Source organism: Bos javanicus, chromosome X (assembly GCF_032452875.1).
Source record: "Bos javanicus breed banteng chromosome X, ARS-OSU_banteng_1.0, whole genome shotgun sequence".
Lineage (NCBI taxonomy): Eukaryota > Metazoa > Chordata > Mammalia > Artiodactyla > Bovidae > Bos > Bos javanicus.
In genome coordinates this window covers 51,307,929-51,329,569 of record NC_083897.1, presented here as the reverse complement: position 1 = coordinate 51,329,569, position 21,641 = coordinate 51,307,929, and the positions used below count along the sequence as shown (strand labels likewise).

At 43.9% G+C, this 21,641-nt stretch overlaps 3 protein-coding genes across 7 annotated transcripts in view; all 3 read left to right on the top strand.

Moving 5' to 3' along the window:
• Nucleotides 1-21,641, top strand: part of GPRASP3 (G protein-coupled receptor associated sorting protein family member 3) — a 107,455-nt gene that overhangs the window by 41,936 nt on the left and 43,878 nt on the right. The window lies entirely within an intron of this gene.
• GPRASP2 (G protein-coupled receptor associated sorting protein 2) overlaps nucleotides 1-21,641 on the top strand; it is an 84,498-nt gene that overhangs the window by 42,052 nt on the left and 20,805 nt on the right. For 2 of the 5 annotated variants that reach the window (XM_061409160.1, XM_061409159.1), the window contains exon 1: nucleotides 10,111-10,191. The exons of 1 other annotated variant lie outside the window; for it this stretch is intronic. The gene's annotated coding sequence lies outside the window, so the exon portion shown is untranslated. Of the gene's footprint in view, nucleotides 1-10,110; nucleotides 10,192-10,511; nucleotides 10,573-14,935; nucleotides 17,366-21,641 lie in introns of those variants that run through there. 2 more of the 5 variants (XM_061409158.1, XM_061409156.1) reach the window with 2 other exon arrangements.
• GPRASP1 (G protein-coupled receptor associated sorting protein 1) lies at nucleotides 10,566-14,946 on the top strand. Its single transcript, XM_061409155.1, is given in 1 exon segment — nucleotides 10,566-14,946. A coding segment is annotated over 1 exon segment (4,110 nt). The 5' UTR covers nucleotides 10,566-10,836.

Sequence of the window (21,641 nt, the reverse complement as noted above, 5' to 3'; positions counted from 1 at the left end):
TATATTTGAGGGTGCTAATATAAAAGGTACTGTGTTATCAAACTTCACTTACTCATTGCTAGTATGTAGAAAAGCAATTGACTTTTTAATATTAACCTTATCCTGTAACCTTACTAGAGTTGCTTATTAGTTCCAATTTTTTAATATTCTTTCAGATTATCTACATGGACAATCGTGTCATCTGCAAACAAAGGCAGTTTTATTTCTTCTTCCCAATCTGTATCCCTTTGATATCCTTTTCTGGTCTTAATGCTTTAGCTAGGAATTCCTGTACAATTTTGAAAAGGAGTGGTGACAGAGGACATTCTTGACATTTCCTTATCTTAATGGTAAAGCCAGTTCCTAACCATTATGTGGGCTTCCCTGGTAACTGTATGTTTCTGTATATTTCTTTATCAAATCAAGGAAGTTCCACTCTATTCCTAGTTTGCTGAAGCAATTTTATTCTTTTGCATGTGGATATCTAATTGTCCCAGCACAGCTTGTGAATGGACAGCACTCTCAACGAATGGTGATTGAATTCCAGTCAATGAAATCTAAGTGTAAATGATGTGGACATTCTTTATTAAGGATTTTAGGAAGCAGGTGGAAAGTTACTTTGACATTCAATTAACTGCCAATATTCGCTGGCATTGTGGAAATTCAAGATCTCTTCTCCTTGCAAAGTTAATAACCATGAGCTCACCTCACCAGCCCCTTTAGTTCTAGAAATCCTCAAGGGGTATTTCCCATGTCCTGAATTTTGATGGTTTTCACACGATTTTTCCATATGTGGTTGGCACAGTATGTTTTACTGTCAAGTACTTAAGTCCCTCCAATTGCTCCCTCTAATTTGCCCAACCACTACCCATACCCAGAGTCCTCATGATGTTAGAATTGACTACTATTCTAAACTTTAAAACCATGTTGGAGAACAGACACTTTCTTCTCTTTAGGTTATACTTTATAGGTGGAATCTGCACACCAGAATGTTACAGTTTCTTTTCAGACAGTTCTTTTTGGGATAACTTATGAACCTGCCTTTGTTTTGATAGACATACAGTTGAAGATATATGTTACAAGAGGCAAAAACAAGAGTCCTAATACCAGTGCTACCTTTACCAATAGAATAGCTAAACTTCCCTAATGAAAAGGCATTGTTCCTGGGCTGAGGTCATTGTGCCTGGCTTTGTTTTCCCTAAGGATAAATTCTCTTAAAGAAGAACCCACTGTAAATGTAACCTGAAAATATTCTTGGGTCAAGACTCCCCATAAATTCTTTAGATGTGCTTTGTCTCAAGTAGCAGACAGTTTAGAGCTTTCCTAGAGGTTCTGCAGTCTCTACTGAAAGTAGACAACTGTTGAGCCAGTTTCATAGTTTACAAGAACCCAACCCAGCCTGGAACTCAGGAATAGGAGAATGGATATATTCTAAGAATACATAGGGTTTGGATCAACCTTGAAAAAAAGGGAGATACCAGAGGGAAAGTTTGTCTGAGACACATGAAGGACAGAAGAAAGGTAAGTTAAGCAAAATGGGCAAAACTAGGTCCATGACCATGATGATTGAGAGAGGCAGGAGTAGATCACTCAAGCTGCACAGGCAAGGTATACAAGGTATATGTTAGAGTTCATGTGCATGGATATGGGAGGTGGGGTGGGTGTAGTGAGTCAGCACAACTGCTTCTGTATCCCAGGCTTACTGGTTTGGGGACTATTTGGGGGTGTGGGGAGAGAGACAGAGAACATGAAACTGGGGCTCTTGTTTTATGAGGGTCCCAGCATAGGGAGCCTAGGGTTCCTCAGGTTGTCTTTATTTACTAATTTAAAGCACAAGAATAGATAGTAGTCTCAAGAATGAAAAAATAAGGATCTCTTAAGGACTCAGTTAACTAGGTTAACCAAGGCTTTCTGAAAGAGAGAGCTTCATGAGTGGGAGTGGCCTAGTTCCTTCTCAGATCCATTCTGTAGCTGTCTTACAACCTATATGTTTATTTAAGATGGATGTCTTTTGAAATTGACGCCTTTGCAACTCAAAAGCTTAATGTCAGGCACTTAAAATAAAATCAAAAGGTGTAATGCCCAGCATTTACACCACAGAAATTTAGATTTCAGAGGCTAGTCAGGATTACACAGGTGCCATTGGAGACACTGGAGGGTGGAACTGTGGCTGTTGCATTCACATGAGAATCCATTTTACAAGGAAGTAAATACACTATTTTTAAATACAGGGAAGTAAATACACTATTCTGGCCTGGAGAATTCTATGGATTGTATAGACCATGGTGTCGCAAACAGTCGGACACAACTGAGTGACTTTCACAAATACAGTATTTACCTGAAAATGAAGAGGAACTAAAGGGCCTCTTGAAGGTTAAGAAGGAGAGTGGGAGAGCTGGCTTAAAACTAAATATTAAAAAAACTAAGATCATGGTATCTGGCCCCATTACTTCATGGCAAACAGAGGAGGGAAAGGTGGAAGTAGTAACAGATTTCCCCTTCTTGGGTTCTAAAATCACTGTGGATGGTAACTGTAGCCATGAAGTCAGAAGATGTTTGCTTGTTAGCAGGAAAGCTATGATAAACCTAGACAGTGTGTTGAAAAGCAGAGACATTACTCTGCTGACAAAGGTCCATGTAGTCAAGGCTATGGTTGTGAGAGCTGGACCGTAAAGAAGGTGGAGCACCAAAGAATTGATGCTTTTGAACTGTGGTGCTGGAGAAGACTCCTGAGAGTCCCTTGAACAGCATGGAGATCAAACCAGTCAATCTTAAGGGAAATCAACCCTGAATACTCATTGGAAGTGTCAGGAGACTGTGTAATTTCCTCGGTTCTGTCTCATCACAACCAAAATTTGAAGTGATGGACGTTAAAGCCCTTGGGGTGTCACAGCTCTCGGACAGTTTTACAGCTCAGTTTTATTTAGAAAATAAAGGAAAACACATCCTCAAGGCATGAGAGCATGCTGACCCAAAAGATGCAAAGAGAAGAGAGAGAGAGTGTGTGCGCAGGAGAGAGAGAGAGAGACCCCCGGCCCTTTGGCTCCTCTTTTTATATGTTTTTTACTCCCCCTGGGCCTGCCCTATGTAAATTGGGCTAGCCAGGAGTGCTGTTTGTTCTACCTGAGGTCCTCACTCTGGTCCTCGGACCTTCCTTTGTTCTATTTTCGAGGGCTTTTCCCTTCCTTGTCTTTTAGCCAACACCATTCTGGACTCCTTTTTCCTATTCTAACTACCTAACAGAAGGACTAATACTGAAGGTGAAACTCCAGTATTTTGGTCATCTGATGTGAACAGCTGACTCATTGGAAAAATCCCTGATGTTGGGAAAGATTGAGGACAAAGGAGAAGAGGGCATCAGAGGAGGAAATGGCTGGATGGCATCACCAATGCAATGGACATGAACTTGGGCAAATTTGGGGAGATGGTGAGGAACAGGAAGGCCTGGCGTGCTGCAGTTCACGGGGTCGCAAAGAGTCAGACATGACTAGGTGACTGAACAACAAGAAATCAATATTATTTAACAGTCAGACAGACATAGGTCAGCATCCTGTTTAAATCTTTTATTTGCTCTTTGATTTTAAACATGACGGTCTCTCTGATACACACACATATAGAACTAACATAAGAAGCATGAAATAGGACTTTTCTAGTCCAATAAATGTTAACAGAAATAGTGTCTGTTCTGTAGGTGAATTTAGAACAAATTGTCCAAAATATATTTCATAGTCTCACAGTATCCACTCCCCTACCAGTAAATGTTTTGGGGATCAATATCCCAGCATCTGGAAATTACCAGAGAAGTTTGCATTGATATGAACATAAAATTTTAGGTAGGAATCTAAATAAAATAGAAAATACAAGTAAATGTAAACTGAATAGAACAGATATATATATATATATATATATATATATATATATATGTATATATATTTTACTGTATGTCTAGTGCCTAGGATAAAGTAGACACTCATGTATATCTGTTGATAAATGAAAGGCACCACTTTAACAACAAGAAGAAACAGTTCAGAGAGGCAAAGACCTTAACACACACCCACAGATCCCAGCAGACCTCAGACACCCTTCTTTAAACCTGGCATTCATCCAAGAGAGTGTAAACTTTAGAACATAGAAAACATAATCCACAATTCAGCTAAGGTAATTGAAAAAGCACAGTGAAAGACTTTCCTATGGAAACTGACATTTGTTTTGTCTAGATACATTATAGAATCATCTCCAGATTTTTTTCCTATCATTGAAATATTGTGCAGTTACAATAAATATCTAATAACAAGTAAAAGCTGATATGAAAATATATGAAAATTTGTGATATGATTTGTTGTTGTTCAGTCGCTCAGTTATGTCCAACTGATTGTGACCCCATGGACTGTAACACACCAGGCTTCCCCGTCTTCACCATCTCCCAGAGTCTGCTCAAACTCATGTCCATTGAGTCGAATGATGCTATCCAACCATCTCATCCTCTGCTGTGCTGTGAATAAGGTTCCCTTTCCATCCTGGTAAGCATCAAGTGATTTTCAATGAATAGGGACTTTCTCCAAGAGGAACCTCAAAGATGATTGCAAAATTTCTCTTCTTTAGCAAAGAGAGTAGGCTCTTAAGAGGGTAGTTATAGTGGTGAGAGATGAACCCTCAAATTGATCCTCCTGGGGGCGGAAGTCCAATTCAAGAAAGTGAAGGGAAATGGACTTTATCAGGATGGTGATAGAATTTGGATCCCATATCACCAGATGGTCAACACCGAAATCAGATTGATTATATTCTTTGCAGCCAAAGATGGAGAAGCTCTATACAGTCAGCAAATCAAGACCGGGAGCTCACTGTGGCTTAGATCATGAACTCATTGCCAAATTCAGACTGAAATTGAAGAAAGTAGGGAAAACCACTAGACCATTCAGGTATGATCTAAGTCAAATCCCTTATGATTATACAGGGGAAGTGAGAAATAGATTTAAGGGACTAGATCTGATAGATAGAGTGCCTGATGAACTATGGACAGAGGTTCGTGACATTGTACAGGAGACAGGGATCAAGACCATCCCCATGGAAAAGAAATGCAAAAAAGCAAAATGGCTGTCTGGGGAGGCCTTACAAATAGCTGTGAAAAGAAGAGAAGCGAAAAGCAAAGGGGAAAAGGAAAGGTATAAGCATCTGAATGCAGAGTTCCAAAGAATAGCAAGAAGAGATAAGAAAGCCTTCCTCAGCTATCAATGCAAAGAAATAGAGGAAAACAACAGAATGGGAAACACTAGAGACTTCTTCAAGAAAATTAGAGATACCAAGGGAACATTTCATGCAAAGATGGGCTCGATAAAGGACAGAAATGGTATGGACCTAACAGAAGCAGAAGATACTAAGAAGAGGTGGCAAGAATACACAGAAGAACTGTACAAAAAAGAGCTTCACGACCCAGATAATCACGATGGTGTGATCACTCACCTAGAGCCAGACATCCTGGAATGTGAAGTCAAGTGGGCCTTAGAAAGCATCACTACAAACAAAGCAAGTGGAGGTGATTGAATTCCAGTTTAGCTATTTCAAATCCTGGAAGATGATGCTGTGAAAGTGCTGCACTCAATATGCCAGCAAATTTGGAAAACTCAGCAGTGGCCACAGGACTGGAAAAGGTCAGTGTTCATTCCAGTCCCAAAGAAAGGCAATGCCAAAGAATGCTCAAACTACTGCACAATTACACTCATCTCACAGGCTAGTAAAGTAATGCTTCAAATTCTCCAAGCCAGGCTTCAGCAATACGTGAACCATGAACTTCCAGATGTTCAAGCTGGTTTTAGAGAAGGCAGAGGAACCAGAGATCAAATTGCCAACATCTGCTGGATCATGGAAAAAGGAAGAGAGTTCCAGAAAAACATCTGCTTTATTGACTATGCCAACGCCTTTGACTGTGTGGATCACAATAAACTGTGGAAAATTCTGAAAGAGCTGGGAATACCAAACCACCTGACCTGCCTCTTGAGAAACCTATATGCAGGTCAGGATGCAACAATTAGAATTGGACATGGAACAATAGACTGGTTCCAAATAGGACAAGGAGTACGTCAAGGCTGTATATTGTCACCCTGCTTATTTAACTTATATGCAGAGTACATCATGAGAAACGCTGGGCTGGAAGAAGCACAAGCTGGAATCAAGATTGCCAGGAGAAATATCAATAACCTCAGATTTGCAGATGACACCACCCTTATGGCAGAAAGTGAAGAGGAACTAAAAAGCTTCTTGATGAAAGTGAAAGAGGAGAGTGAAAAAGTTGGCTTAAAGCTCAACATTCAGAAAACTAAGATCATGGCATCTGGTCCCATCACTTCATGGCACATAGATGGGGAAACAGTGGAAACAGTGTCAGACTTTATTTTTTGGAGCTCCAGAATCACTGTAGATGGTGATTGCAGCCATGAAATTAAAAGATAGTTACTCCTTGGAAGGAAAGTTATGATTAACCTAAATAGCATATTCAAAAGCACATTACTTTGCCAACAAATGTCCATCTAGTTCAAGCTATGGTTTTCCCAGTGGTCACGTATGGATGTGAAAGTTGGACTGCGAAGAAAGCTGAGCGCCAAAGAATTGATGCTTTTGAACTGTGGTGTTGGAGAAGACTCTTGAGAGTCCCTTGGACTGCAAGGAGATCCAGCCAGTCCATTCTAAGGAGATCAGCCCTGGGATTTCTTTGGATGGAATGATGCTAAAGCTGAAACTCCAATATTTTGGCCACCTGATGTGAAGAGTTGACTCCTTGGAAAAGACTCTGATGCTGGGAGGGATTGGGGTCAGGAGGAGAAGGGGACGACAGAGAATTAGATGGCTGGATGGCATCACTGACTTGAGGGACATGAGTTTGGGTGAACTCTGGGAGTTGGTGATGGACAAGGAGGCCTGGCGTGCTGCAATTTATGGGGTCATAAAGAGTTGGACATGACTGAGGACTGAACTGAACTGAACTACTGTAACAAATTACTGCAATGTTGATGGTTTAAAAAAAAAAAAAACCAAAAACAATAAAATATTATCTTACAGTCCTGAAGGTTGCAAATAGGAAAAGGGTCTCTTATGTCTCCTGCATTGGCAGGTGGGTTCTTTTCCATTAGTGCCACTGGGAAGCCCATGGACATCATTGGGAGATCTTTATTCAGCCTACCACCATGAGGGTGCCATTTAGTTGGGTTTTAAAATGGGCAACAATGCCAACAGGTTTGTGTTCAACCAGAGATGTTCTTAACCATGGTTGCTCTTTGCCCAACAGAGCACAAATGACAGGGATGGAGACTAAAGGGGGGATGTAGAAGTGCAGGAATCAGAGGATTCAAGAAACAGTAGGTTTCTCTCTTAAGTGTTTGGTGGGGCCTTCTCCAAAGAATGGCTGGGGGAAGTAGACTGGTGTGTATGGCAAGCGTGTGAGATCCCAGTTGGTTCTAATCCTTGCCATATTCCTACCCTGCCAAAATGATGAGCCCTTGGAATCCCCTGCAAGAGATGACCTGACAGACAGAAGCCAGGAAGAGCCAGGACTGCCCCTACATGGTGCCTGACCCCTTGCTGGGGGGTGAGAAACAGGATTGTCTGAGCAGGTGCAGGTCCTGTCAGGGAAAGGTCCTCTTTCCTGGGCAACTGTGCAGACAGTGAAATGGTAAAGTGTGCCACCACAGCGACTGAGAGAACAGCAGTGTGGCAGAAAGAATGACGACACTGGCGCAGACAAGTGGTTTGTCTCCTCAGCCACAGGTCTATCAGGGGCTGCCTTCCCTTAGGGGCAGGGGCTCGGCCTCCACGGGCGCCCCTTCCCACTTTCCTCCAGCCCACGGCCCCTGAAGGTGAAAGCAGCCCCCCAGCCACCCGCGCCCAAGAAGGATGGCCAGCGTGATGGGGGAAGGGAGGAGGCGGACACAGAACACTCTGCAGGTACATACACACACACACACTGCGGGGCGGTCTGTATCCATCCGCCGCTCCCAGGAGGCGGACACAGAACACTCTGCAGGTACACACACACACACACACACACACACACACACACACACACTGCGGGGCGGTCTGTATCCATCCACCGCTCCCTGCAGTGCAACCCGTCCAGACCGGTCCGCCCGCGCCACCCGTGACCCTTCTGTGCTGCAGGACCAGAAGCGTGGCGGGGGGGGGCTCACCCCACAGGGGGCAGTGGAGGGCTGGCTTGGCGGGCTGGCGTGGCCCCGCCCCTCAAGCTGGCGTTATTCCCAGCCCCGCCCCCTGTGGGTCGGAATTACACTGGGTCTGGTGGGGGTTGGGTGCGGGGGTATCAAACCCATTCGTGCTGTATCCCTCCACCCCCCGCTCCGACACCCTCGCCGCGAGCGGTCGGTGCTGCAGTCTACACATCTGCCTGGTTTGGCGCAGCGGCGCAGGGGGCCAGACGCCTCTTTGCTGTTCTACCCACACGGAGAGCGGTGGGAAGTGAAAGAGGAACTGCGACCGGAGTGGGAGGACGACCATCGGGACCCTGCACCCGCGAAGGCAAGTGAGGGTGTCGCGGGCGACGACCGGCTCACAGCTACCCCTGGCAGCCTGAGGACGGGAAGGCTAGCGGGTCGGAGCGGGAATCCTTAGAGAAGTGCGCAGCGCCAGAGGATCCTTGGCGCTGAGACAGCAGCGACCGGCACAGGCGGGGTGGTGGTGGGAGGGTTCCCTCGGATGCTGGGGAGGCATACGGCGCCGACTAGTCCCCGCCGGGGTTTCCGGGTGCCTGCGCCCCGCCCTCGACCGTGCCTTTGCGGGGAGAGGGCTGTGTGGGAGGCTGTTATGGTTGAAGTGGCAGAGGGAGCCGGGACGGGAGCAGCCCGGGCCATGATTCTGCCAAGGTCCCTGTTGGGCCCCGCGTGCTGGGTGCTGTCCCTTCCCACAGGCACCTCTTTGATGCCAAAGTCTCCTGTCTGTGCAGTAGGTCTGGCAATTTCAGGCCATGGGGTGCATCTGTAGAGGAGAGGCTTGAGGAAAACAAGGAATGGGAAAATGACCTGTTTTTCTGAAGGTGTGTGGGGAATGAAGGGTTGAGGGTGGGCAGCAACCATTGACTGGACATCTAAATCAGGGTGGGGTGAGTGCGACCAGCGCCAGGTCAGGCATCCAGGAATACTTTCTAAAATTCTTCTATCTACCTGGTTTCTACACACCTCCCTTGCCTTCCTCTCTCTCCTCTATCCAGAATTGGAGGTGGAAAAGCTGGACTGGGAGATAAAGGTACAAGAGAAGTCATAAATACAAATACCACTACACAACCTAGAATATGTGGGTGCTTTTCCCCCAATTTGTTGTGCAGCACAAAGGAGGTGAACAACAAGTGGTGGATCTTCAGAATTGAAGAAGAGAGTAAGAGGAGGAGTGTGATATGATGTTGAGTGGTTATCCAGAAACCTGATCCAGATGGCCTAAGTTAAAAGGAAATATTCTACCTAATGGGACTCTTAAATGTTAAAAGGCAGGTAACTTGGGAACTCCTATGTTTGTGGTGTTTGTCTGTCCCCCAAGTACTCAGTTGCTGCTATTATTTCTTGACTGCCTTACCTTTTCATTTGTTTTTCCATAGACCTGCTTTAAGTCTGGTCACTTCTGCAAGGAAGGAAAGGCGGAGGAGTCCGGTTCAAATCTCTGGAGGTTTGTGCAAAGAGGGGCAATACAGGAGACAGCTACAGAGTAATATGGCAGATATCTTTGATCTAAGTGGTTGCAGGGCCTTCTCTACCTCACCTACTCCATGTCAAATTTGCACACTGCCACAGAAACCCTCGCGTTTCCTACAGGGTAAGGAAATGGCAACCCACTCCGGTATTCTTGCCTGGAGAATCCCAGGGACGGGGGAGCCTGGTGGGCTGCCATCTATGGGGTCACCCAGAGTCGGACACGACTGAAGCGACTTAGCAGCAGCAGCAGCATACCAGGAATATTGGAGTAGGTGTGGACTGGGCTGTGAATGGGAGGGAAAGACTTGAGAGTAGAGACCAGGAGACAGAAAATATTAGGCACATTAGACCTTTAAAAGAGTAAGATGTTTGTATCAGGGTCAGGGTTCTTGCTTGTCTTTCTAGCAGTCAGGCTCCAGTCTCTCTTATATGTTTACTTGTTCTCAGGATAGCCTACAGGCTGCTGTAGAGTTTGACACCACTGGAATCAAGGAAAGGAGCAAGAAATTGTGCTACATCAGTGCAGGTTGGTATGGGAGTGGGTACAACTTTTGGGTGGGGTAGAGGAGACCAACACAAGTCCAGCAGTGACTAGGGTCTGGCCTTGGGGCTCCTCAGCCTCTCTCATTGCCAAGGTACTTTTCCACCAACTTCATACCTATTTTATAATAGGCAAAGTAATATGGCAGCTCTGGGGATAAAAACTGTAAACAAAATGAAAGTGATAGACTTTAATAGCCTAACTTTCCCACCAAGCATTTAAGGTGTAGTCTCTCTGTGTGAGTTTTTGCATGGAGTGAGACAGTTGGAAAAGACTCAAACTGCCATGTCATTCTCACTTCCCAGATTGACTTCCAGTGGCAGCTCTGGTGGTGGTGAAATTGCTGCTGAGCACCACCTTCAACAGGTGTGTACCCACCCAGGAACCATCCATCCTCTCCCAGCTTGGTTGTGTTTTCTCTTCACTCTGACTGTAATATTGACTGAGGCTGGGATTGGAAAGGAGGCTTATTGACTGCTGGACTGGTGATTGGCTCTAACTTTTCTTTCCAGCTGTATCACCTGAATCATCAAAAAATTAGAGTGTGAAGGCACAAAATAGTGAGAAATCTGTGGTAGAAGCTGAGACTGGGATAGTTGTAGTTATTCAGGTCTCCTCTGTAACTGTACTATGACTGGGGCTGAGATTGAGACTGGTGTCCAGGCCAAGCCTGAAAAGAAGCCTGGCAAAGAGGTTGCTGGTGGGACTGAAAGAGAGAATGAAGTCCCAATGGTGGTCAGACCAAAGGTTAGGACCCAGGCCCAGGTAATGCTTGGAGCAAGGCCCCAAACTGAGACCGTGGCAGTAACTGAGACACATCCTAAGAGTGAGGCCAAGGCAATCACTGTAGAAATGTCCATGAATGAAACCTATTCATGGGCCAAGACTGAGTTTGATGCTGAGGTCCTACTGAAGACAGAGGGAGTGTTCCAAAACAATGCTGTAGCCTGGCCGCTGATCAGTACTGAGTCTGGGTCAGTTGCAAAACCTAAGACCTCATCTATGGTTAGGGAACTGGCCAGTATGGATGCTGAGTCCTTTCCTGGCACTAAGGTCCAGTCCCAATCAGGAATCCAGTATTTGCTTGTGTCAGAGGAGGAGACCAATATGGGGTCTTGGTGCCATCCCAGGCCTACATCTAAAAAAGAGACCTTTCACAATTGTGATTTCAGATGGGTGGATAGATCCTTTATGAACTCCTGGTTCTGCAGTAGAGAAGAGGTCAGTACAAGGCTTCATCCTAGAGATAGGGTGAAAGCCAGTACTAGGTCTAGGCACATGACCAAAGAAGAGGCTATGTCTAGGCCCAAAACCAGTTGGGAACTCTATGTTGCCTCCAGTTCTGGTTCTGAAGATGAATCTATCAAGAAATCCTGGTTCTGGGTCAGAGAAAAGACCAATATCCAGTCTAGGCCTAGGGAAGAGACCAATAGTAGGTCCTGGTTTAGGTCTAAGAAAGAAGTCTCTGAATCCAGTTCTGGGTCTGAATGTGAAGACAATGTCAAATCCTGGTTTTGGGCTGGAGAGGAGGGTAGGTGCAAACCCAGAGCCAGGAAGGGGGCCAATGTCAGCGCCAGGCACAGGGCCAAGCAAGAAACTTCCATTGATTTCATGTCTGAGTCTATGGATGTAGTCAAAAAAGAGCCCTGGTTCCTGCCTGGAGAGAAGACTAATAACTTGGTCAAGCCCAAGTCCAAGAAAGAGGTCAGGGCCAGAGCAGTGGTAAAGGAAGAAGCCAAAATCAAGGCCAGAGCCAGGGCCAAGCAAGAAGCCAGGCCAGAGGAAGAGTTCCTCACCGGGGCCTGGTTCTGGGCTGTGGAAGACTCCAGCATAGTTGGTGGGGCCACTGGTTCTCAAGTGGAGGATGAGTCCATTGTTGGCAGTTGGTTTTGGACTGAAGAAGAAACCAGTGGTACATTCAGACCACAGGCTGAGCAGGAGCCTATTGGCAGTTCCGTGTTTGGAAGTGGGGAAAAGACCAGTGTGGAAACTGAGGCTGATGCCACTTCCAAATCATTGCTAACAGATGACAAAGAAAAGGTCATTGCCAGTTTTTGCTGGGCTAATGAAGAAACCAACCTAGAGGCTGAAGAAGAGCCCATTTTTGGGTCTTGGTTTTGGGTCAGTGATGAGGCCAGTGTAGAAGCTGGGGTTGGGGCCAACTGTGGGTTCAGGCCAAAGTCTGAGGAAGAAGAGGTCATTGGCCCCTGGTTTTGGGCTGGAGAAGAAATCAGTACAGTGGCTGAGTTCAGAGAAGAGGCCAGGCCAGGAGCTGAAGAGGAGACAATATTTTGGCCCTGGTTTTGGGCTGGAAACCAGGCCCACATGGATTCTGGGGCTGAAGTCAACTGTGATACTATGCCAGGGACTGAGGAGGAGGAACCAATTATTGGGTCATGGTTCTGGCCTGGAGTAGAAGCTTGTGGGAGGGCTGAAGTGAATAATAAGTCTAGCCTGGAGGACAAGGAAAAGAGTATTACATCGTCTTGGTTTGGGACCACTGAAGAGATCCGTATGAAGTATGCTGCTGGTGCCCAGTGTAAATTTATGACAGCTGCTGAAGAGATTAACAGTGAGTCTGGTTTCTGGTCAGGAGAAAGTCCCTGTATGTTTCCTGCCAATGAAGGCAGCTGGAAGTCTAGGCTAGAGGATGAACAAGACATTGTTAATTCATGGTTCTGGTCCATAAAATATACAGGGCCAGAGACCATTGTAGGTCCCTCGTTATGGGCTGTGGAAGAAAGCAGTACAGATGATAGGGCTGAAGAAGAAGCCAAGCCACCTACCAAAGAGGAGACCATGATCACATCCTGGTTCTGGAAAGGGAATAAAGCCATTATAGAGGCTGCAGACAAAGAAGAATCCAGGCTGGATATTGAAGAGGAAGACATTATTGGCTCTTGGTTCTGGGCTAGGGAGGAAGACAGGCTTAAAACAGAAGTGGAGGCTAGAGAAGAGGACAGGCTGGCAGCTGAAGAAGAACTTTTTGTTGGGTCTTGGTTCTGGGCCAGGGAAGAGGCTATTAGGAACGAGGCTAACATTTGTAGCAAATACAGTCCAAAAGCTGGAGAGGAGGAAGTCATTGTTGAGTCCTGGTTCTGGGCTGAAGAAGAGACCAGTCTGGAGGCAGGGGCTAGTTTTGAGTCTAAGCATGGAGCTGAAAAGGAGGAAATCATTGTTGGGTCCTGGTTCTGGGCTGAAGAAGAAAGTATAGACATTAGACCTCAGGCAGTAGAAGAGACCACATCAAGGTCTGGAGAGGAAACCATTTTTGAATCCTGGTTCTGGGATGCAAAAGAAGTCAATGTAGAAGCCAAAACATGCTGTGCATCTAAGCCAGAGGATGATAAAGAGATTATTGTTGAGTCATGGTTCTTGTCTGGAGAGAAGGACATTAGTGAGACTGAAACTGGGGCCACCTCTGAGTCTAGGCCAGAAAATGAGGAAGGGACAGTTGTTGGGTCCTGGTTTATGGCTAAAAATGAGGACAATAACAGGACTAGTGTTGGAACCAACTATGAGTCCAGGACAATAGCTGAGGAGGATGAGGCCATTGTGGGGTCCTGGTTTTGGGCAGGAGATGAGACCCATTTTGAATCAGATCCTAGCCCTGTGTACAGGGCCATTTGCAGATCCAGATGTTCAGTTGAGCAGGAGCCTGATGCTTCACACAGGCCCCAGAGCTGGGAGGAGGTTACTGTTTAGTTCAAGCCTGGTCCATGGGGTATGGTTGGCTTCCCATCCCCAAGCCCCTTTAGATTTTCAAAAGAAGCAGCATTTCTATTCTCTGAAATGTTTGGAGGAAAGCCAAAGCACATGGAACTGAGCCTAGAAGGGGAAGACCAGGAATCTTTGCTTCAGGCTAATCAACCTGACCCCGAGTTCCCATTTCAGTATGATCCATTCTGCTGGTCAGTCGTGCAAATTCGGGAGCATCTTAGGACCAAGGAGAGTGCAGAGCCTGAGAGTTGCTCCTGCAGCTGCATACAGTGTGAGCTTAAAATTGGTCCTGAAGAGTTTGAAGAAGAACTCCTATTAATGGACAAAATTCGAGATCCTTTTATTCATGAAATATCTAAAATTGCAATGGGTATGAGAACTACTTTTCAATATACTCATGATTTCATTCACAATTCAGGTGTTGTCTCACTTATTGAAACCTTGCTCAATTATCCCTCCTCCCGAGTTTGGACAAGGTTTTTAGAGAATATGATTCACATGGCTCCACCTTACCCAAATCTGAACATAATTCAGACATATGTATGTCAAGTATGTGAGGAAACTCTTGCTTATAGCTTGGATTCCCCTGAGCAGTTATCTGGAATAAAGATGGTTAGACACCTCACTAGAGCCACTGACTATCACACACTGGTTGCCAGGTATCTATCTGGATTTCTTTTGTTATTAGCCACAGGCAATACTGAAACAAGGTTTCATGTTTTGAAAATACTGTTGAATTTGTCTGAAAATTCTGTCATGACAAAAGAACTACTCAATGCTAAAGCAGTGTCAGAATTTATGGGCCTTTTTAGCAGGAAAGAGACAAATGATAATATTCAAGTTGTTCTAGCAATGCTTGAGAATATTGGTAATGATATAAAAAAAGAGGCGTTGTTCACTGATGATGATTTCAGTCTTGAGCCACTTACTTCTGCATTCCATGAAGTTGAAAAATTTGCTAAGGAACTGCAAGGCAAAGTAGATCATAAAAAGGACCCCGAGGCAGACTAAAAAAATTAGTATGATTAGTTACTTGGCTCTGATTATCCTTATGTTCCTGAGTTATGATCCTTGAATAATGTTTTCAAAGTTGGTTCTATGTTGTAATGTACATCCTTAATGCTGATACTAATTTTGCCCAACTTTGTATGAGCTGGGTCTATCTTCTGATGCCAAACAAGTATTAAAACTGAAAGCACATTTGTTGATATTTGTTTTTGTCCAGATTGTGAATTTAGTATTTAAACTTACAGTGAATTGAGCCATTGTAAGTAAGCTACCCTTTTGATTGTTCTGGTGTTACTGATGTCGATTTGAGTCATGTCCTGTTTTCAATAAAGTTCTGTGTTTAAGTAGGCAGAAATCACCCTTCTCCTTGAACTTAAAATATAGATGCCAAGATAACACATGACAACATAGAGATAATTAACGTATGAATAATAATGCTCCTTGAAAAAGCTTATTCTTATATCTATAAATGCAAATATTACCATGGGTTGATACTCAGGGTATGATTTAGAAAAAAAGCACCCAATTGATTTGGGCTCTGAAATGTAGGGAAGAGGTTGGATGTTGTGAAGAAAAGCTCGCAGTTGGAAAAGTGCTCCTGTGGGAGTGAGTTATCCAGTCTGCCTGGAGTGGCTGTGAGGAGTATTAAGTATTAAGCAATATAAAATGAGGTAAGCGTCGAAGAGCTGAGAAGTTGCATTTTGCAATTCAAAGTATGGGTGTTTCTTTGATACTGCCTAAAGCAGGGGGCCAGGGTGCAGACCAGTACTGGTCTGTGGCCTGATAGGAAGCAGGCCACACAGCAGGAGGTGAGCAGAAGGCTTCCTCTGAGCTCAGCCCATCCCTTGCATTACTGTCTGAACCATGCCCTCCTGTATTGCTCACATTACCAACTGAACCATCCTCGTCCCCTCCCCACCCCCAGTCTGTGAAGAACTTGTCTTACATGAAAGTGGTCCCTGGTGCCAGAAATGTTGGAGACCACTGGCCCACAAGTTAAAAGGAAAAGACCAGAAAGCACACAAATTTAACTGTCAGGAAGACCATTTCTTCACGGAGAATGTTAAGATAATAGCATACAGCTACTAAGAGTGATGATATACAGGTTTTTTAATTGGCTAAGAAAAGCTCATGCCTTCTATATTTGATGAAATAGAAAAGACTGGTAAAATATATGGAAGGATGATACTCCCTAAATGTGTGAAATGGACTGAATTTATGAAATGTATATTATTTGATTATGGAAAATCTTATAACCATTTAAAACATGTCAAAAGAGTAAAGAAGTGTGAGAGACTACAATTTAGGACTGGGTTGCCAAATAAAAATGCATAATTATTTTAAAAGGAGTAAATTGTAAACTTTCTAAAGTTTCTGACTTTATGGTACACATTTTTTTTTTTTTTTCGGATTCACAAAGGTAATAATTATCTTCAGACAGGATTAAAAGTCAGGGATTATGTTGATTTGGGGTAGGAGGGAGTCCAGGCTAAAGGAAAATATACAAATTTTTATTCACCTTGGTTTGTCTCAGGATGGAAAAAAAATTTTTTTTTTCTATAAGACTCTAGGCTGTAAGATTTTTGGAAGTAGGGCAAAGTGGCAGATTTCAACCATTCACAAACCAGAAGTGATAACAGAGATCGTCCTGGTGGTGGAAATTGGAGAGTGAGTGTTTGTTTTGCCTATCAGTATTTTCAAGATAGATCTTGCACGTGTTTTAATACATCACCCGAGTCTCATGAGTTCAGTCGCTCAGTCGTGTCCGACTCTTGGCGAGCCCATGGACTGCGGCACGCCAGGCTTCCCCTGTCCATCACCAACTCCCGGAGTCTACTCAAAAGAGTTTTATACAGAATATTAAAAGTCAGTTGGTCTCGGAACTCCTCATGGAGTGTTCCTCGCCAGCCCTGTGTTCCTACAGAGCAAAGCCCAGGCCTAGGACTGGAAACGTTGGCTCCAATCCAGCCTTCCTTTCAGCTGTCTATCTTCACCACCACCGGGAGCTTCAGGTTGTTCTAGCAATCAGCTCAGCCCCAGAGGCAGAAGACAGTACCTTGCTTGCTACTCAGGGCTGCGGCAGACATGCTGAATCTGCGGTCACGTGAGGCTGAGGGTGGGTCACATGACGGCGCTCTCGCTTGGACCAGCGTAGAAGTGTGTAAGCACTGAAAAGGGTCGGGAAAGACTTGCACCTGACGCTTGACAGTCGGCTGTAAGAGGAGTGGTAGGATGTAACGGTGGGTGGGTGTCTCTTCATGCTGCACTAGCCTGAGAACGAATTCTTCAGGTGCCCAGGATTATGGTAATTGGCAGAGGACACAATCGCGAGCGTCAGCTGGGGACTGATTTTTCTCCAGGAGCTCAAGAGGCCGGAAGTCATCCTGAGGGAGGCATATGTGGAGAGAAGCAGCGGCCGCTGTTGGAGGAGGTGGGTTCGAGGCCAGCCGGGAAATAGCATCCATGGGAGGTGGTAGTAGAGACTGGATCCTCGTGGAGGAAGCGCCTGGGACCTTCGTGCTCCCTCCTGCTTTCTGAATGCCCCTCACCCCACCCAGCATGGCGCGACTGTTTCTCTGTTTGGGTAGGGGAGGTGGACACGGGGAAGCAGTTGGCTTCAGGGGTGCCTAGAAAGAGGACACGGTGAAGTGACAATATGTGAACACCCAATTTGTGTACACCCATAGTGCTGGCTCTAGAGAGGCAGGGATGGGATCAGATGGGATCTTTGGGGTACTATACCCTTCCCTTCCTCCCATCCAGTTGGCACTCTCTCTTCTGTCAGACAGTGGGGATGACTGGACTGAATATTGCAGGCAAGTTAGTGGTGGGAGTGGGTATGAGGTTGATCAGAGAGTAACGGAGGTGACTTTTGCTCTAAGGTTCCAGGTGCCTGGAAATGCAAGAGAGGCATGAACCTCAACCTGGGCAGCTCTAGTATAGTGGAGAGAGGACACACTCATGAAGAGGGAACCTAGATGCTTTGGGCCCTTCACATAGTGGTTCTCATTGGGATATCTGCAAGCTTTTCAACCCTCAAGAGGATCCCTGGATCTCAACCCAGGCAGCAGCATCCTAGGGATCTGCCCTGGAAATGAGATTCTGAACCCTCAACCGTTCCCATCCAGAGACACAAGGGTCATTGTTCTACCTGCTCCATCTGAGGCTCCCTCCCTTTTCCAGTCTTGGGCCTAGAGGAGGGTCTTTCTGGGAACCACCTACAGGAACTGCTTTATTAATTTTCTCACAGGTTCCCTTCCACTGACTCTTTGCTCTTTTCCTTGTTTTTGTTTTCTGGCCAATGACTCTTGGTGGTTTGCATCTATCCTTAGTGGTACTCCCTTATTTGTGCTAATCCATTTTGATCAGAGCTCAGCTTTATGAGGTATTTCCAGGATACCAAAGTTTTTTTAGGAGAGTATAGTTAGAAAAAAATTTGACTAATCCCATTAACCTCTTTATCTGCACATTTTACAGATTTGAAGCCAATTAGTACATAGCATGGAGAAGGCAATGGCACCCCACTCCAGTACTCTTACCTGGAAAATCCATGGATGGAGGAGCCTCGTAGGCTGCAGTCCATGGGGTTGCTAAGAGTCGGACAGGACTGAGCGACTTCACTTTCACTTTTTACTTTCATGCATTGGAGAAGGAAATGGCAACCCACTCCAGTGTTCTTGCCTGGAGAATCCCAGGGACGGAGAAGCCTGGTGGGCTGCCATCTATGGGGTCGCACAGAGTCAGACACAACTGAAGCGACTTAGCAGCAGCAGCAGCAGTATGTAGCAATCTTTTTTTTTTTTTCATTTTTTGCAGCTGCATAATCCTCCATTGTGTCACTGCTATGTGTTAATCACTCAGTCATGTCCAACTTTTTGTGATCCCGTGAAGTGTAGCCTGCCAGGTTCCATGGAATTCTCCAGGCCAAAATACTGGAGTGGGTTGCCATTCCCTTCTCTAATCACTGCTATAATTTGTTCAGTTACTCTCCTGTATATGGGTATTTCTTTCCTATATTTTGCTGTTTCAACAGTGCTGGAAGAATAACCTTGTGCAATTATACTTTCTGTATGGTTAGAGGTAGATTCCTAGAAATGAGGATGTTTGGTCAAATGATAAATACATATGTAGTTTTATTAGATATTCTGAGATATCCCTCCAAAGGGATATTACAAATTTTCATTACCATCAGCAGTTTATGGGTTGTCTGTTTCCCTCCAGCCTTGCCAATAAATTTATTATCCTTTTGATGTTTGTTATCTAGTGATGTCATCTCTCTCATTCTTGATATCAGTAATTGTGTCTTCTCTTTTGTTTTCCTTTATCATTCTGGCTAGAGGCTGATCAATTTTATTGACCTCAACAAGCTAGTGTTTAATTTTATTGATTTAAAAAATTTTGTGTTTTCTATTTTATATTGGATTTTGCTCTTATTTTTTTCTTTTGTTTACTTTGTGTTTGTTACTATTTTACTTCTAGCTACTTGAAATAGAAGCTGAGGTCAATTAATTTGAACCTGTCATTTTTCTAATACAGGCAATTTAGTATTGTAAATTTTCCTCTAATACTGCTTAAGCTGCATCCCACAAATTTTGATATGTTGTGTTTTCATTTTTCAATGGAAATTATATACTAATTTCTTTTTAATTTTCTTCTCTTATCCAACAATTATTTAGAAATAGGCTATGTAGTTCCTAAATATTTGAGGTTTTTCCAGATATGTTTTGGTTATATATTTCTACAGTACTGACCTGGTCAGAGAACTTACTCTGTATGGTCTGAATCTTTTAAATTTATTGAATGTTCCTTTATGGCCCAGAATATGGTCTATTTTAGTAAATATATCTATTGATATATTTGGTTAATATATCAATAGAAAAAATTGTGTATCTTTCTGTTGTCCTGTAAACTTTTCTATAAATGTCAGTTAGGTCTGCTAAGTCGCTTCAGTCGTGTCTGACTCTGTGCAACCCCATAGACAGTAGCCCACCAGGCTCCCCCGTCCCTGGGATTCTCCAGGCAAGAACACTGGAGTGGGTTGCCATTTCCTTCTCCAATGCATGAAAGTGAAAAGTGAAAGTGAAGTCGCTCAGTAAGTGTCCGACTCTTCGTGACCCCTTGGACTGCAGCCCACCAGGCTCCTCCGTCCATGGGATTTTCCAGGCAAGAGTACTGGAGTGGGTGCCATTGCCTTCTCCACAGTTAGGTCTAGTTAGTTCATAATCTTGTTTAAGTCTTCTATTATATATCTTTACTTATTTTGTCTGTATTTGTGCTAAAATCTGACTGCAGTTATGGTTATGCCTCTCTCCTTGACATTCTATCACAGTATTTTTGTTGTTACTGTTTTTTAATATACTACTAGATTCAACTTGCCAGTTTTTTTCATTTTTTTCATTAATGATACTGACCTATGATTTTATATTTTAATGCTGTAGTTTTATTATAGTTTCAAGGTTATATTTGCTTCATTAAATGAGTTAGGATAGCTTTTGTTCTTTTTCTGGTCTCAGGAAGAGTTTGTATAACATAAAGAATATCTGTACCTTGAATATACCTTAGAACATCTTTAAAACCTTTTTAACTAATGCCTTTTAGGGTAGAGCATACATTATATAGCATTTTATAGATCACACAAAATAGGCTTTCACAGACATCTTCACCATAGCTTATTCACACAGTTCCTTGTACCTGGAGAGGTCAACTTTCTCATTCACTTGTCCTTTCTCACTCATCATCTCCAGCCCCCTGTAATCTCTGTCAGAGGCCTATCCATTCTTCAAATATTTTCTAGAAGGCCATCTATCCCCCTCATAGTGACACTGCTGATCCCTTTCACCAGTTCCATGAACTCTCACCTTCAGGTGTCTAGTGCTTATCCATTTGGTCATGCCTACTCAAGAATCAAGCAAGGACTTCTTCCTTTAGGATGGGGCTGTGGGCTGGGTAATCTGTCTTAGAAACGTATAGTGAACTTAGTAGATACATATGTCTATAAGCCTATCAGCAAAATTTTTAAGCCTTTTACGAATGAAATTGGGGAACATGGTATTGCCTTGTTATTTTGGTATTATTAATGAGGTTAAACCTACTTTCAGATGTTTCAGAGGTTAAACCTAGCCAGTTGGGTTTTCTTTTTGTAAGCAGAGTATTTGTAAGCTTTTATCATTTGCCTTTTAGAGGTTCTTGATTTAGAGGTTCTTAGAAGTTCAATAACTTCTTATTGATTTCTACATACACACAAGCCTGTGAATAGTTCAGGGAATTTTGAAAGAAAAATAATATGGAAGTTGGAAAGTGTTTTTCCCACAAAGAATTTTAAAATTTTTGTCAAATCTCTTGATAGAGTAGAACTACTTGGGAAAAGTTAAATGGAATACAGATAGACAGCCCATATGTTTCCACATATATGTGGGTATTTATATTAGGGTGGCAGTTAAAATTCATGGAGAAAAGTGAAAGATTCAGTGTGCCCAGGATCCTCAGCATGTTCAGTGATTCACTAGCAGGATTCACAAGGCTCAGTATACAGTTGTACTCACAGCTATGATTTATTACAAAAGAATGCAAAACCAAATCAGTGAAAAGAAAAAAGTGCGTGGAGCAAAGTTCAAAATAAACTCCTGAAAACTTCCAATATTTCTCTGCCAGTGGAGTCCCACAGGATACACTTAATTCCTTCAATAATTTATGACAACATGTGTGAA